The sequence below is a fragment of the Chiloscyllium punctatum genome, chromosome 5, assembly GCF_047496795.1.
Source record: "Chiloscyllium punctatum isolate Juve2018m chromosome 5, sChiPun1.3, whole genome shotgun sequence".
Lineage (NCBI taxonomy): Eukaryota > Metazoa > Chordata > Chondrichthyes > Orectolobiformes > Hemiscylliidae > Chiloscyllium > Chiloscyllium punctatum.
In genome coordinates, this window is record NC_092743.1 from 130,742,747 (window position 1) to 130,755,948 (window position 13,202).

Below are 13,202 nucleotides of genomic sequence, written 5' to 3' on the forward strand. Positions count from 1 at the left end.
CAGAAAAAATTTATTAGGATGCTGCCAGGGTTGGAGGATTTGAGCTATGGGCTGAGGCTGAACAGGCTGGGGTTTTTTTGCCCGGTGAGTCGGAGGCTGAGGGGTGACCTTACAGAGGTTTACAAAATTATGAGGGGCATGGATAGGTTAAATAGATAAAGTCTTTTCCCTGGGGTGGGGGAGTCCAGAACTGGAGAGCATAGGTTTAGGGTGAGAGGGGAAAGATATAAAAGGGACCTAAGGGGCAACTTTTTCACGCAGAGGGTGGTACGTGTATGGAATGAGCTGTCAGAGGAAGTGGTGGAGGCTGGTACAATCGCAACATTTAAAGGGCATTTGGATGGGTATATGAAAAGGAAGGGTTTGGAGGGATATGGGCCAGGTGCTGGCAGGTGGGACTAGATTGGGTTGGGATATCTGGTCAGTTGGACCGAAGGGTCTGTTTCCATGCCATACATCTCTATGACTCTATGACTCTAATTACCATAATTTGTTGTGTTTTTTTTTGTTTAGAGATCAATTGGGCTTTTTCCAATGATCGTATATTTTGGACTGTAGATTGAATTTCAGCTCCTCAAAAGTAATTTCCACATAATAGTCGACCCCATAAGTTTAACCTTAAAAAATAGTTGAAAAATTAATCTTTTACAGAAGTATATACAGTAGTTATCACCACTTTTCTTTGTGAAAGAACTGACTGCCTGAATCTGTGTATTTTATCTTTGCTTGCATGGTACATTAACTTCACACTACATCAAGTTTCACAGGTCTAACTTCTGCAAAGTGATTGTGGCTAATCAGCCTTGTTTTTCAAATTACCTGAACACACCAGGACACTAAAACATGCCAGTTAATTTTGAATGAACTTAATCAGAAGCACAAGCCATGTGAAAGTTTACAGTATTCCATTTACAGGTAAATCACCTGAGGGCTTTACCTATGGTGAGTAAGAGGTTCTGTAAGAATGGGTTGTTAAACCATAACATTACCAAGATCACTGAATTATTGACATGAAGTGGATGTGACCTGAAGGCATGGGAGCTTTGTTAAAATGGCCTGGTATAAATTATAGAAATGTAATGCGGACCTCGGGATGTAGTAATTTTGGAGGAATGGTGGAGTCCACTAGAAGGGTTGAGAGCACTAGAAGGGTTCCTGGTTTCATTAGCATTGCAGAAAGAAATTTCAGAAACATGAAGCCAAGTCCCAGGATAAGATCTACAGTCATTGAGAAGTAATATGATCAGACTGAACTCAAAATACATTCTCTTCTCACCATGTGAAACAGTCCTGACACCACAGGTTTTGTTGATCCCAGGTATCAAATTTTCTTCTTCAGAAAGTAATGGAGACTGGAATTGATAAAGGCTAAGTTACAGTCAAAGGTTATGGGGGACAGACAGCAACCAGATCAGCCATGATCTGAACAAATGATGAAACAGGCCTGAAGGGCCCAATGGCCTACTCCTGCTCCTAAGTCCTATGTTCCTATGTATGTCCACTAGTATCACACTGTGGGCAGGTTCAGTAACTTATCATTACATGGCATCTACAATCCAAATCACTAGATTCTCAGGCTGATAATGCACAACACTCCCATTACTCAACCAGCAATACTGTCTGGTATTGGGACTTTTGCCAGATGCACCACCTCACCTCCAGACAATGACCAATGCAGTGTCAGATCCATCACCAAACTGTGCTACATAATCCAAATATTCATTGAATTCCTAGATTGTAGAAGCAGAACATTGAGTCCACAATGACCCTCCGAAGAGCATCCTATGTGGACCCTCCCTGACCCTATCCCTATAACTCTGCATTTCCTATGGCTGATTCGCCTTTGGGAAATGTAGCATCCATCTAACCTGCACATCTTTGGACTGTGGGAAGAAACTGGAGTATGCAGAGGAAACCCACGCAAAGGGAAAATGTGCAAACTCCACATAGAAAGTCGCCTAAAGTTGGAATCGAAGCTGGGTCCCTGGCACTGTGAGGCAGCAGTGCTAATCCCTGACTCACCATGCAACCCTTCTCTCATAATTCCTCCTTTCTACTCTCTGACAGGACAAAGTAGTGCACAACTGAGAGAGCAGAATAGAATTGGGACAGGAGCGTTCTCTTGATGGCCTATGGAAGACATGGTTGTTTGTATAACTGAGTCAGTTGCTATTGAGCCTGTGGCATATGTTAATATTGAATGATTAAAGATTTCTTTTTCCTTTGTGAGATATGGAAAAGAGCTGAAAAATCTTTTTCCAGAGTTTTTCCCATATTTGGCTTCAAATTCATAATATTCTATTGATATATAGAACATGCTTCAACTCTGGGTTACACTGGCTATATGATAAGGCCCAACTTCTGGATCTGTTCTCTCATGATATTTGAAGTAATATTGGTTAGTTTACTGACCTCCCCCTACCACTACTATTACTGTGAAACTTCAAACCTCAGCAGAGTTGGTTCCCAACTCATTGGTCTGCTCCGAAGAGCAAACCTCTACATCTTCTGGAATTGATGATGTCCTCCATTTTCACTACAAGCTTTACAATCCTATAACTGACATGCAATTCCTGCATTCTCATTCTCAAAAAATAACTTCATCAGTTCATCCTCTAATACTCTACCCTTAAATAACTTCTGTATTTTACTTACTACAACTGTCTCTGAACTCAGACAACAATTTGCCAATGTTCCATATTGATTCAATGCTATCACAGTCATCATTATCCCACTGTGGGGCTTCCAGCATGAATTTCTATCTATTTCCTATTTCTTGTTTAGCATCACATTTTACTGCCCTCTCGTTTGTAACCAGGTCATGAGAAATAAGTGTTCCCTGGCCCATTCATGTGCACACAACCCATCATTTAGTTTTGGTGTTTTTCTAATCTTAACATATTTCTCTTTATCCCTCCTGAACGCTGCTCCCCCTTCTATTATCTTGCCTTTTGCTTCTACTGTCTCAGATACTCTGCCCTCTCAACTCCCATCACAAACATTTCAGTAGTACAGGTCTTTCCTTGACATTTGCTGTTGTCCTAAATGTGACTCTGAGGCTTATAGTTTCTTTCTTGGCAATCTCCCAAAAGTCCATTGAGATACTGCATTACCAGCAGCAAACCCAACTCCCTGACCCTACTCTCTCTAGTTTTATTGCTGCTAATTGTCTTTATATTTAATGCAACCCATTATTATTCCCATGGACTCTGCTAGTAGATCATCTGTCATGACTCCTCTACAAATTTCTCTCTGTTCTGTCTGTGCATTTGTGATCCCTTGTCACCCATAAACATATTGGGGATAATTGCATCTGCATCTTCGCTAAGTAGAAATCGACCTGAAGATAATAAGACTTTGCTCCAAAATGAAGCCTCTCCATCTGGTTGAATTTTCTACAATTTCCCCATCAAGTTCTTGTAATCAACTCATCACTTGGCCTGGCTCCCTATTGCTTTGCCACTATTCCCACACTTGAGCATCTCACTTTGGTCCATTCCTCTCACCCTGGCCATTCTTCATTGAAGTGCACTCATTTCCATTTTCTTAAGTCCTTGGGAAGCAGACTCGAAAAGATATGGCAGACAACTGTCTTAGCCATTCATCAGCAAACTGGCTGTATCAAAGGAGATTGGGAAGACACTAGCATTCACTTGGTGGTTGCTTAAGTCGTTACAACTGCAAGAATCATCCAGCAATAAAACAATCTTCAGATAGCAATAGTGAATATTGTTTTCATTGCAATAGGATTTTATTTAAAGAAGGACTGAGGTTTACTTTAGTATCCTGTATAGGAGCCTTTCCCTTTGTATTTGTTTGAATGTTCCGGTGACCTTTCATAAATATGGGACAGCCAAGTAATGTGATGAGGTCAAAGATTAACAAAGTGGCAATGTTCAATGAGGAGGAAGGATAAAATATTGCTTAAGGGAATTTATGAGCATCCATTCACAAATTAAAGGAGGAACATTTAGGACATAACCATTCAACTGGATTCTAAGCTTAAAGTCACACAAAACAATCCCGTGGGTATAAGGTTGCTGTTGGTTGGTTTAATGTCAGGATATTGTGTTTGTTCCATTGTGTTCAAGGGTGGGACATGGAAAGGTCAGTCAAAAGGTTCCATTACTTGTTCACAGAAAAGTTTTCTCTTTTAGGTTTCTTTAGCATTCATTTCAGCTTTTCTCAAAAACAGCATCTTTCTTCAGTCTCTCATGTTTCTCTGTCTAAGAAATGGGGTCAGCACATTAACTTTCACTCTTTGTTTGCAGAGAGGGGCTTTGGACACTCCCTGATCATCTGCACCAGGAGACTGTTCTTAGATAAAGTGCCTGACCTCTGTTTGGTCTTCGGTGTAGCTGGTATTTTTGAACTATATGGATTGGAGTGCACTTCTTGGTTCCTGTTTTGTGGGTGGTGTTAAAATTGAAAAATTATGCTTGTTTTGCATTCAGTTTAGTTGGAGGGTAGGCACAAAAACGCCTGTTTCACATTTGTTTGGATCTGGGAAAAGGCTTTAAATTTTGCTTAGTTAGTTTCGACTGCCAAAAATTTACGCTATTCTACTTACGTTGTAAATGTTTTTCCTTTGAGCTTTTTTTTCATTACACATCCATTCTTGTGACCAAACAACCAGATAGGTGTAAATACTCTTTCTGATAATCTGAAACTCTTTTCGACGTCATCACGATTTAAAAGATTAACTTAATTTAGAACTAAGGATTCTTGCTTCCTGGTATAGAATGATTCTGTTTCACTCTCACACATTTAATTGTCACATAACGTAAGATGCCTTTTCATTTCAAACATTTAATCACCCATTATAGTCATAGTGTCACCAATATACTTAACATCAATTACCAGTAACTTTTTCTAATTTACAGTGGACATATAACTGGACAACTTTAAATAGAAAAACAATGCAAACCTATGCAAAAATAAAATAAAAATAAGATAAATAACATGTAAATTAAGTAAAATAAGTTTAATAATAGCCAAAGAAAGACCACCTGAAGCTGAGTTTATTCACTAAGTGACTGAGTTGTGACAATCAGGAAAATATTCTTTGCTGAATGTGCTGTTCTAAGCTCTACAATCATAGAATGGAGCCCATTAAGTCCATGTCACTGATATTAGAAGCTATACAAACTAATCTTTCTCCTTTTCCTTTTAATAATCATGGTCTCAATAGCACCTCTGCTCTAAGAAACCTCTGTGTGAACAGACTAATGCTACCTTTTTCTCATGGTTATCTTGAGAATTTCTTCAACCAATGAACAGAACACTACTTACCTTGAAAACCTCTAATGGGTCCTTGTTAGAACATGGAGTAAAGAGAAGGAGCTGGCAAGTTTTAAAAAACAACAGCTCAGCAGAGGGAAATAGAGGTTAACAGGGAACTTTGCATTTAGAGTAGAAAGCCTAGCCATGGCCTGAACTAGCAGATTATTGCTTTGAAAAATGGTGAGCCACTGAACCAAAGTGAAACCTCATCCATCAAGAACTTGATCAGGAATAAGCTGGAAGGAGAAGATGTAGACTACAGCCAATACCAGCAATTTATGGGACAATTGCACTGCACAGCATTTGATAAAGAAAAACCTACAAGTAGAGCATAATTTATCGAGGCTTAAAATTTATATAAAATTTTATGGTGTTTCAATGTGATAGTGGAAGCAGCCACATAATTATGTGCAGACCTCAATGTCTATGGGCCATCATAGAAAATTGAGGGAGTGTTGTTGAAAAAAAAGAAGAAACTGATTATCTCCATTAAGTTCTGAATCCAACCAGGAATGAACTATAATGGATAAAAACAAAGAAATACTGTTATGGAAGGTCTGGGCCAAAAATAATGTCCGAAAAATTGTGAACAACACCAACTTTTATTTATAAAGCCTTCATAGTAATGAAATGTCCCAAGCCATTTCACAGCACTATAAAAAGAAATAAGACATGAAGTCACAGAAGGCCAGATGACCAAAAACGTTGTCAAATAGATTTAAAGAGAGTCTTAAAGGAAGAAAGCAAAGTGAAGACGCAAAAGGGTAGTGAAAGGGTTTCCCAGAATTAAGGGAATAGGCATTTGAAATATATGAAAAATTACAAGAAAGAAATTGAAAAGCCCACAGGAACAGATCCTGTGAGAAAGAAATAGGATATGTGTTTTCAATAAGTTCTGTTTTCAATTTAGAAAGAATAAAGTTTCTCTGTGTCTATATGAATGTGTAAGTAGTTACAATATTTTTGTTTGAAAGTGTTTTTGAAAAGTATCTGTGTGTCTGTCTTTGATGTCAGCAGCACTCATTGTTCTGTACGCAGTTAAAAGCCTCAAGAGTTTAATCTTGGATGCTGTAAGTACATAGACTTGTTCTCTTTTAAGTTGGTTAATTGTTTATTTTATGTATCAATACATATGTGATACTTTTCAAGATGTTTGAGTCATGTTTTTAGCTTTTGAACTGATTTAAACCACGTGAATGTTCCTTGGGTTTACAATTTGGGATTATCACATAAATTTGATGCTTTCAGTTCATAACTGAGTACAAGGAACAACATTTCTAATTGTGTTAACTGCAATTAAATATGTATATTGCAGTTAAAGTTTAGAATTAGGAGGGAAAAAAACCTAAATTACATTATAAATTAAAGACAATATATGGATTATTTTGGTTAAAGTTTATTGTGCAACTGTAAATAAAATGTACATTAGTTCAAACTGAAGTTTTCAAAGCACCTTATGGATTCCAGCAATAAAATGAAATTTCTTTATGAGGGTTACATTAACTATGTGTAATCTTGTATTCAATCTTAGTGCTTCTTAATGTGGTTACAGTAAATTTGAAATCTGCTACTGCGATTGACTCCTCCCACACAGCCTACAGTTTTGACAGTAGAATGTAATTTAGCATGAAGAATGATTGATCTCTGTGGAATGTAAGATTTTGACTTTGGCGGGACTGATCCAGTGGATTCTGGTAGAGGTTGAGAGGAGGTACAGCCATTAGAGGGAGTCAAAGAAAGAGACTGTTTTAAAATCATCCAATGGCTAGTGAGGGTGGCCAATTCAATGAGGCATGAAGATTTAGGTTGTCCTCGAAGTGACAGCCATTGTGACCACTATGAAGGAAAAGGTCTTCGAGATTGACAGGATAATGGAAAGCATGGCAATGGAGAGATGGACATCTAGATATTTACTGACAGAATTAGAAATCAGCCTCAACCTGTTATATGGCTCCTAAGGAGAAAGTGAGGACTGCAGATGCATTCCTGATGAAGGCCTAATGCCTGAAACATCAACTCTCCTGCTCCTTGGATGCTGCTTGATTGGATGCATATCGATGCTCATAATAATCATGGATACTGAATCCTTGTCACATTGATCTCAATGGGGACTCTAAGGGAGACAGTTAGACTGACATTTATTGAGGCACACATCACAAGTGAGCAGGAGCAGAAGTTGGGTACCATGGAGAATCCCTTCAAGCTTTGTTCAGCTTATACAATATGCTAAACTATAAAGTGGACTATTCTGGAGCAGAAGTGCAAAATATGTGAGGTTATAGCAGCATTTCCAGAGACATGCCACATCCTTGGAGAGGCATTTGAGCAGTGTTTTCCAAACATGGATTCCATGGGGCTGATGTCCACAGAAAGAGTAGCTAACTGCAAGGAGCATCAGATGTGGCAGGCAGCTGTATGCATGCTGACCCTGGCTAAAGAACTCCACACTATAAGTAGGATAGAGGAAAACCTTACATTAACTTTGGACACCTCACTGAACTGCAACGATGTGATCTCCAAATTTTGCTTAGTAGGGAAGTGTGAGTGAACCATGAGTCGGAAATTTGAGAAAGGACACAGGGATGTGGATGCACTGTTCAAAGGTGTTCTCTTTCTCATTATCTGTCCCAGTCAGAGCCCCAAATGCTGCCTGCTGGCTCCAATGGTTGAGTTTGCCCCAGCACCACATCAGATAGGGCAGTCTTTGACTGGGCACTCATGGAGTCAGAAAGTGTGACGCTGGAAAAGCACAGCAGGTCAGGCAGTATCTGAGTAGCAGTAGAATCGACATTTCGGGCATATGCCCTTCATCAGGAATATGAGGTGTGGGGGGAAGGGGGCTGGGATTGGGGGCGAAGGTAGTTGGGAAGGTAATAGGTAGATGCAGTTGGGGGGGGCGGGGGGGAGGAGTGGCGGTGATGGTGATAGGCACTCATGGACCCAAAACCCAGAGAACATCGTTACGGGCATGCCAGGTGTCAGAGCAGGGAAAGTTCCAAGTTGCCTCCAACTCTGCTGAAGCCACCAGGGTAGCACCACAAAAACCTGATCAGCAAAGAAAAGACCTTTTTATTGCACACGGGATTTCACTTAAGTGTAAAAAAAATTGTCAATGTGTTAATGTAATGTCAAATCTGAATGTATCATGCAATTTCCTTCAAGTCTCTATTTTTGCCTTTTCCTTTTGAAAAGGACATTATCTTTGAGAGGAATGGTATTTCCAGAGTGGAAAATGAGCAATAGATTTGTTTTTCTGACAATGGGAATCTTTTTATTTGGGTGTAGGAGGCGGCGGATTCAACAAAGTTTTGCAATATAGCTTAAAAGACTCACATTATTGGAACTATCATTTTCTGGATTAGTGGTGCTAGAAGAGCACAGCAGTTCAGGCAGCATCTGAGAAGCAGTAAAATCGACGTTTCGGGCAAAAGCCTTATTGGAACTATCAGCCAGTTTTTCAGGCAGCTATTTAAATGGTTCCAAGTAACTTGGCCACATCAGGCTGCTTCTCCTGTTGAGGACAGGTTGTCCCCACCTTCCTCTATCTGCACTTCATTTCCTCCCTGCATCACAATATTAAGTGAGGGATAACAGATTGCTTTCATTCCAGAGATCTTTGCTGGTAATATTGAAGGGCACCACCAGACCTGTCCAGGCAGTTAAATCTCATTGTCAGCAACCAGAGTACCCTTGTGCTCATGTGATTCTGATTGTATTTTTCTTTGCTTGCAGTACAGCTGCTCATAAGTAACATCAACCACGTCCTTAATGGATAGCTCTCAACTCCAACAAGCCATTAACTAACTGTGTAAAAGTGAAAAGTCCTGAGGAAGAAACTGTGTTAACTTCCAGAACATCTTGCACAAAAATGAATAGAAACATTCCAGTGGTCACATGCCATCTGAACATGGATGGAGTGGAACACCTCTGATTGACAAAAGCTGTCAGTTGCTCTGAGGACATCCTAATTGCCAAGTATCTTTGTATGTGTATTGCCTAAGGCTCCGTTACCTGTAGTAGTCTCGCCATCGTGACGAAAGTGAGAGCCATCTGATACTGACTGCCTCCATCCTGCTGTGCGTCACTTTGTGATGGTGGGATGGGGGTGGGAACACAAGCCTACAAACCTGCAAATTGCAGGAAGCTGATTCAATTTATGCCAATTTCCAATAGTTGACCAGGAACTAGTTGGCCAGCCATCAGGTGTCCACCACAGCATGAGACTGTTTAAATGTCTGAAGATGAAGCACCCTCTCTGTATTTACTTTTTAATGCAGCCTGCTTGGCTTTCAAACTGGAAAACCTCAGATTAGTCTTTTAACTTTAAGATGGTAAAAACAATTACTGCAGATGCTGAAAACCAAATACTAGATTAGTGGTGCTGGAGGAGCACAGCAGTTCAGGCAGCATCCAAGTAGCTTCGAAATCGACGTTTCGGGCAAAAGCCCTTATTCCTGATGAAGAGCTTTTGCCCGAAACGTCGATTTCGAAGCTACTTGGATGCTGCCTGAACTGCTGTGCTCTTCCAGCACCACTAATCCAGTATTTTAACTTTAAGAGTCTGTCCTTTAGCATTAACTGGATGGCAGGTGTGCCTTCTGACCATTTACGGGCACTTTGGAGTAGTGTCATAATGAGTGACCATTTTGAAAAAAATATAGGCTTCTGATCCACGTCAAAGCCTACTGGCAGGACTCAGAAACTCTTGCCCAAATTGCAAAGAGGAAGAAGCCGAAAGAGGAAGTCATCTCAAAACTAATTGCAAGCACTTCAGTTTTTAATGTGAAGCTACCAAGTACAAATACCAAGCTCAGATCTAAATTTTCCAAAATAATTTATTTCTTCAGCAAATCAAAAAAACATTTCAAGAAATATAAATCAGGTACCAATTGTGTGTACAGGTAAACAAAGTGTCGTGCAGAGCTGCTAATTGCTAGCTTTGCTGTTGAAAACATTTCTGTTGTTGCCAATTAACCTTTTAAGACAGCAGTATTTAGTACCCTGATATCACATTAGATATTAGGACTATGTAAGCAGAGAAGAACAAAAATTTCTGACAAGCACCCTATAAAAGCCAAAATCTAGCTTGCACCTGATGGCATGTGCAATGATACTGAAATATGAGTACATGTGAAAACGTGATGTTAAATCTAAAGCAAGTAACATGTGGAAAAGCACAGTGAACTTGCACTGAGTGTGAATCTCAGACATTCTTAGTTACTTAAAAGAGAGGAAATGGTTAATGTGGTTTAGATGAATTAAACAATCTTTTAAATAATCAAGTCATTGCTATATATTTCATACAGAAATTGACTTTAAGGCAACCAGGCCACAGTCAAACATACTGTACCTGTCAGATGGAAGAAAATGACAAAGAAGAACAATGTACAATTTAGTTTGGGTCAATTGATGGCTAAGGAGAAATAACACTTACCCTCAAGCCATAGGATAAACTGTAGCTTTACATACAATGCATAGTCATTTTCTTTGCTGTGTCGTGAAGTGTTGAATTTGGTGATCCTTGCTCCACTGTTCCCTAACTACCAATTCAATTCCTCTCTCTGGCAATTATCTGAGACCAATCAAACTGTACAAAATCTCTGTCATATGTGGTCCCAACATGAGCTTCCAATGACATCTGCAGTATCACTATGACCACACATTTTCATCTCCAAAACAATCCATCTTAAATCTTTGCTATGTCAGAGAACCATAATTAATGTTAGAACTATTGAACTATAATTTTCATTTGTAGAATAACTGTAGTAAATTTCATATAATTCTGCAACAAAACCTAACCAGTGTCTTAAGCAAGTTAAATATCACTTCCTGGCATTTACATTCAATGCTGCATGTCTCAAATCAGAATTCTATTTGCCTTTTTATTGTCTGTCCAATGTGGAGGCCCTACATTTTGAAGATTTATGCATCAATAGCAGCAGGCCTCTCTTCCATACTGTTAAAAGCTTTACAATTTATGGTACAGTTCCTTTCACTGCACAGTTTCCAAAATGCAATATTAGATATTGTGTATTTGCCCCTTATTTTCTCATTCTGCTTTCAATATCATGAAATGTCTTGTATTCTTCCTCAATTTGTCTTCCTTTACATTTTGTATCATTGCTAAACTTTGATGTAATTTCCTTATTCTCCATTTCTACTCATTTGTGTAGGAAGAAGCAAAATTGTTCAAGCACTAAGCATGCTACTCACTACCAATCCTGGAGAACCAAATCCTTTATTTTTCCCTACATTCTGCTATTGTACACTGCTATTTTGTTTCCTTCGCTTTAATACCAGAAAAATAAAATTGGGTGCCAGCACAAATTGGGCACTTATGATTCAACACTTTTTACATTGTCCAATTTCTTTATGATTCATTTCAATGGGAAGAACAATAGATGGAGATTAAAGCATTGTTCTGCTTCTCTATCTCCCATTTATGCTGTTGGCTAAGATCAAGTCCACCTTCTAACCCTCCAGTTGACTCAAACATGAGCACCTTTGTAAGGATGATGAAGCTCCTGCAATCCAAGTCTTTAATGAGATGTGATACCTGCTCAAGGGTAGAAAAAGTGGGTGCCAGTTCGGAATTTTGCTATAGATTGATACCATCTTAAAACTGCAGCCTATAAAATTAGAAATGCACTTGGACAGTGCTAAGGACAGTGGTCTTGTTTTAGGGGGAGGGATTGTGGTTGGACGGGATAAGTCCTTTACCAGACCATCTATCATGTCCTTCCCAGTACTTAAATAATGTGAGCTATCACAAATGTCGCCCAAGTGACCTGTGAATCTTGGGTCTTTCACCACTCATCTCTCCACTTGGGTAAGTCTGAGCACTTAAAACTAAGAACACCAAGTTCTCATCAGTCAAAGACCAGCCCTTCACAACACTGTACTGATGGGCTCACTTTGTGTATGCCCTGATACTTGTTTATTAATTTTATTCCTAATTCTGGAATTTAGAAATGTACTCACAATCAAAGCAAACAAACTAGCCTTTAACATTACGGCTTGTCATTTATGTTCCCATATTATTGGTTGATATAAGTCTTAAAACGCTCTTCTTTGATTGATTATGTCAATGCACTGATCTAAAGATTATGACTTCTAGGTAGCAACAGACAAAAAGTAAAGACTTAATTACCAAACTCACTCAACAATAAAAAGGCTTGACCATAGGTTAGATCTGAAGAAATACTTATATTGTCTTGACTTGTTTTGATTTGTTTTCTTTCAAATGTAAACATTTGAGAATCAAATTTTAAAAACCTGTACCTGTTGCTGTAGAACTCGGACCTGATCTTTAGCAATGGTCAGTTCGAACTCGACCTTCTGATTATCATGCTGATGTTTCAGGATTTCCTGGAAATTCTGCTGTTCTTGCTGTTTCTTCATATTCAGTTCGTGTTTTAACTCCTCTTCAATTTGTCTTAGAAAATTCCAAAAGTAGGCGTTTCAGCTAAAATAGGATAACCTAGCAGTTCCCAATGTTTTCAATATCAAGGTACACTTCAATGAGACAAACAGTTCCAGGTTACACCCATTTTTTCAACAGAATTAATTGCTCATAAATATCACATTTACTCAAGTTTACTTTGGTTACAGCCTCATTTGAGAGGTTTCAACATAGCACATATAAAAAGCTAAAGTAGGATCAAAAGCTTTAACATTTCCAATACAACAAAAACAAACCTCTTCCACTGCAAGCACAGACATAGCAAAGCTTGGAAACTTTGACAAATTTTCAAATGGGAAATGTTGAGAATAATGCTGAAACCAAATTAAAACATCAAAATATGAGTTCTCAATAATATTTTGTGAAGCTGAACCTTATGATCAATGGAAAAATGAAGTAAATGTGTAGACATGGGTTGCATCCTTTCCACGCAAACAGAAAGGTACCGGCATTGTTG

General features: G+C 38.9%; 1 protein-coding gene across 18 annotated transcripts in view; it reads right to left on the bottom strand.

Annotated features, from left to right (window-relative positions):
• The window catches only part of LOC140477439 (uncharacterized), a 520,360-nt gene that overhangs the window by 166,605 nt on the left and 340,553 nt on the right, over positions 1–13,202 (bottom strand). For all 18 annotated transcript variants that reach the window (XR_011960730.1, XR_011960729.1, XR_011960728.1 and 15 more), the window contains one exon: positions 12,565–12,718. Coding sequence is in view for 14 of the 18 variants with exons in the window: in XM_072571355.1 (XP_072427456.1) it covers positions 12,565–12,718 (154 nt within the window). In the remaining 4 variants the exon portion in view is untranslated. The remainder of the gene's footprint in view (positions 1–12,564; positions 12,719–13,202) is intronic.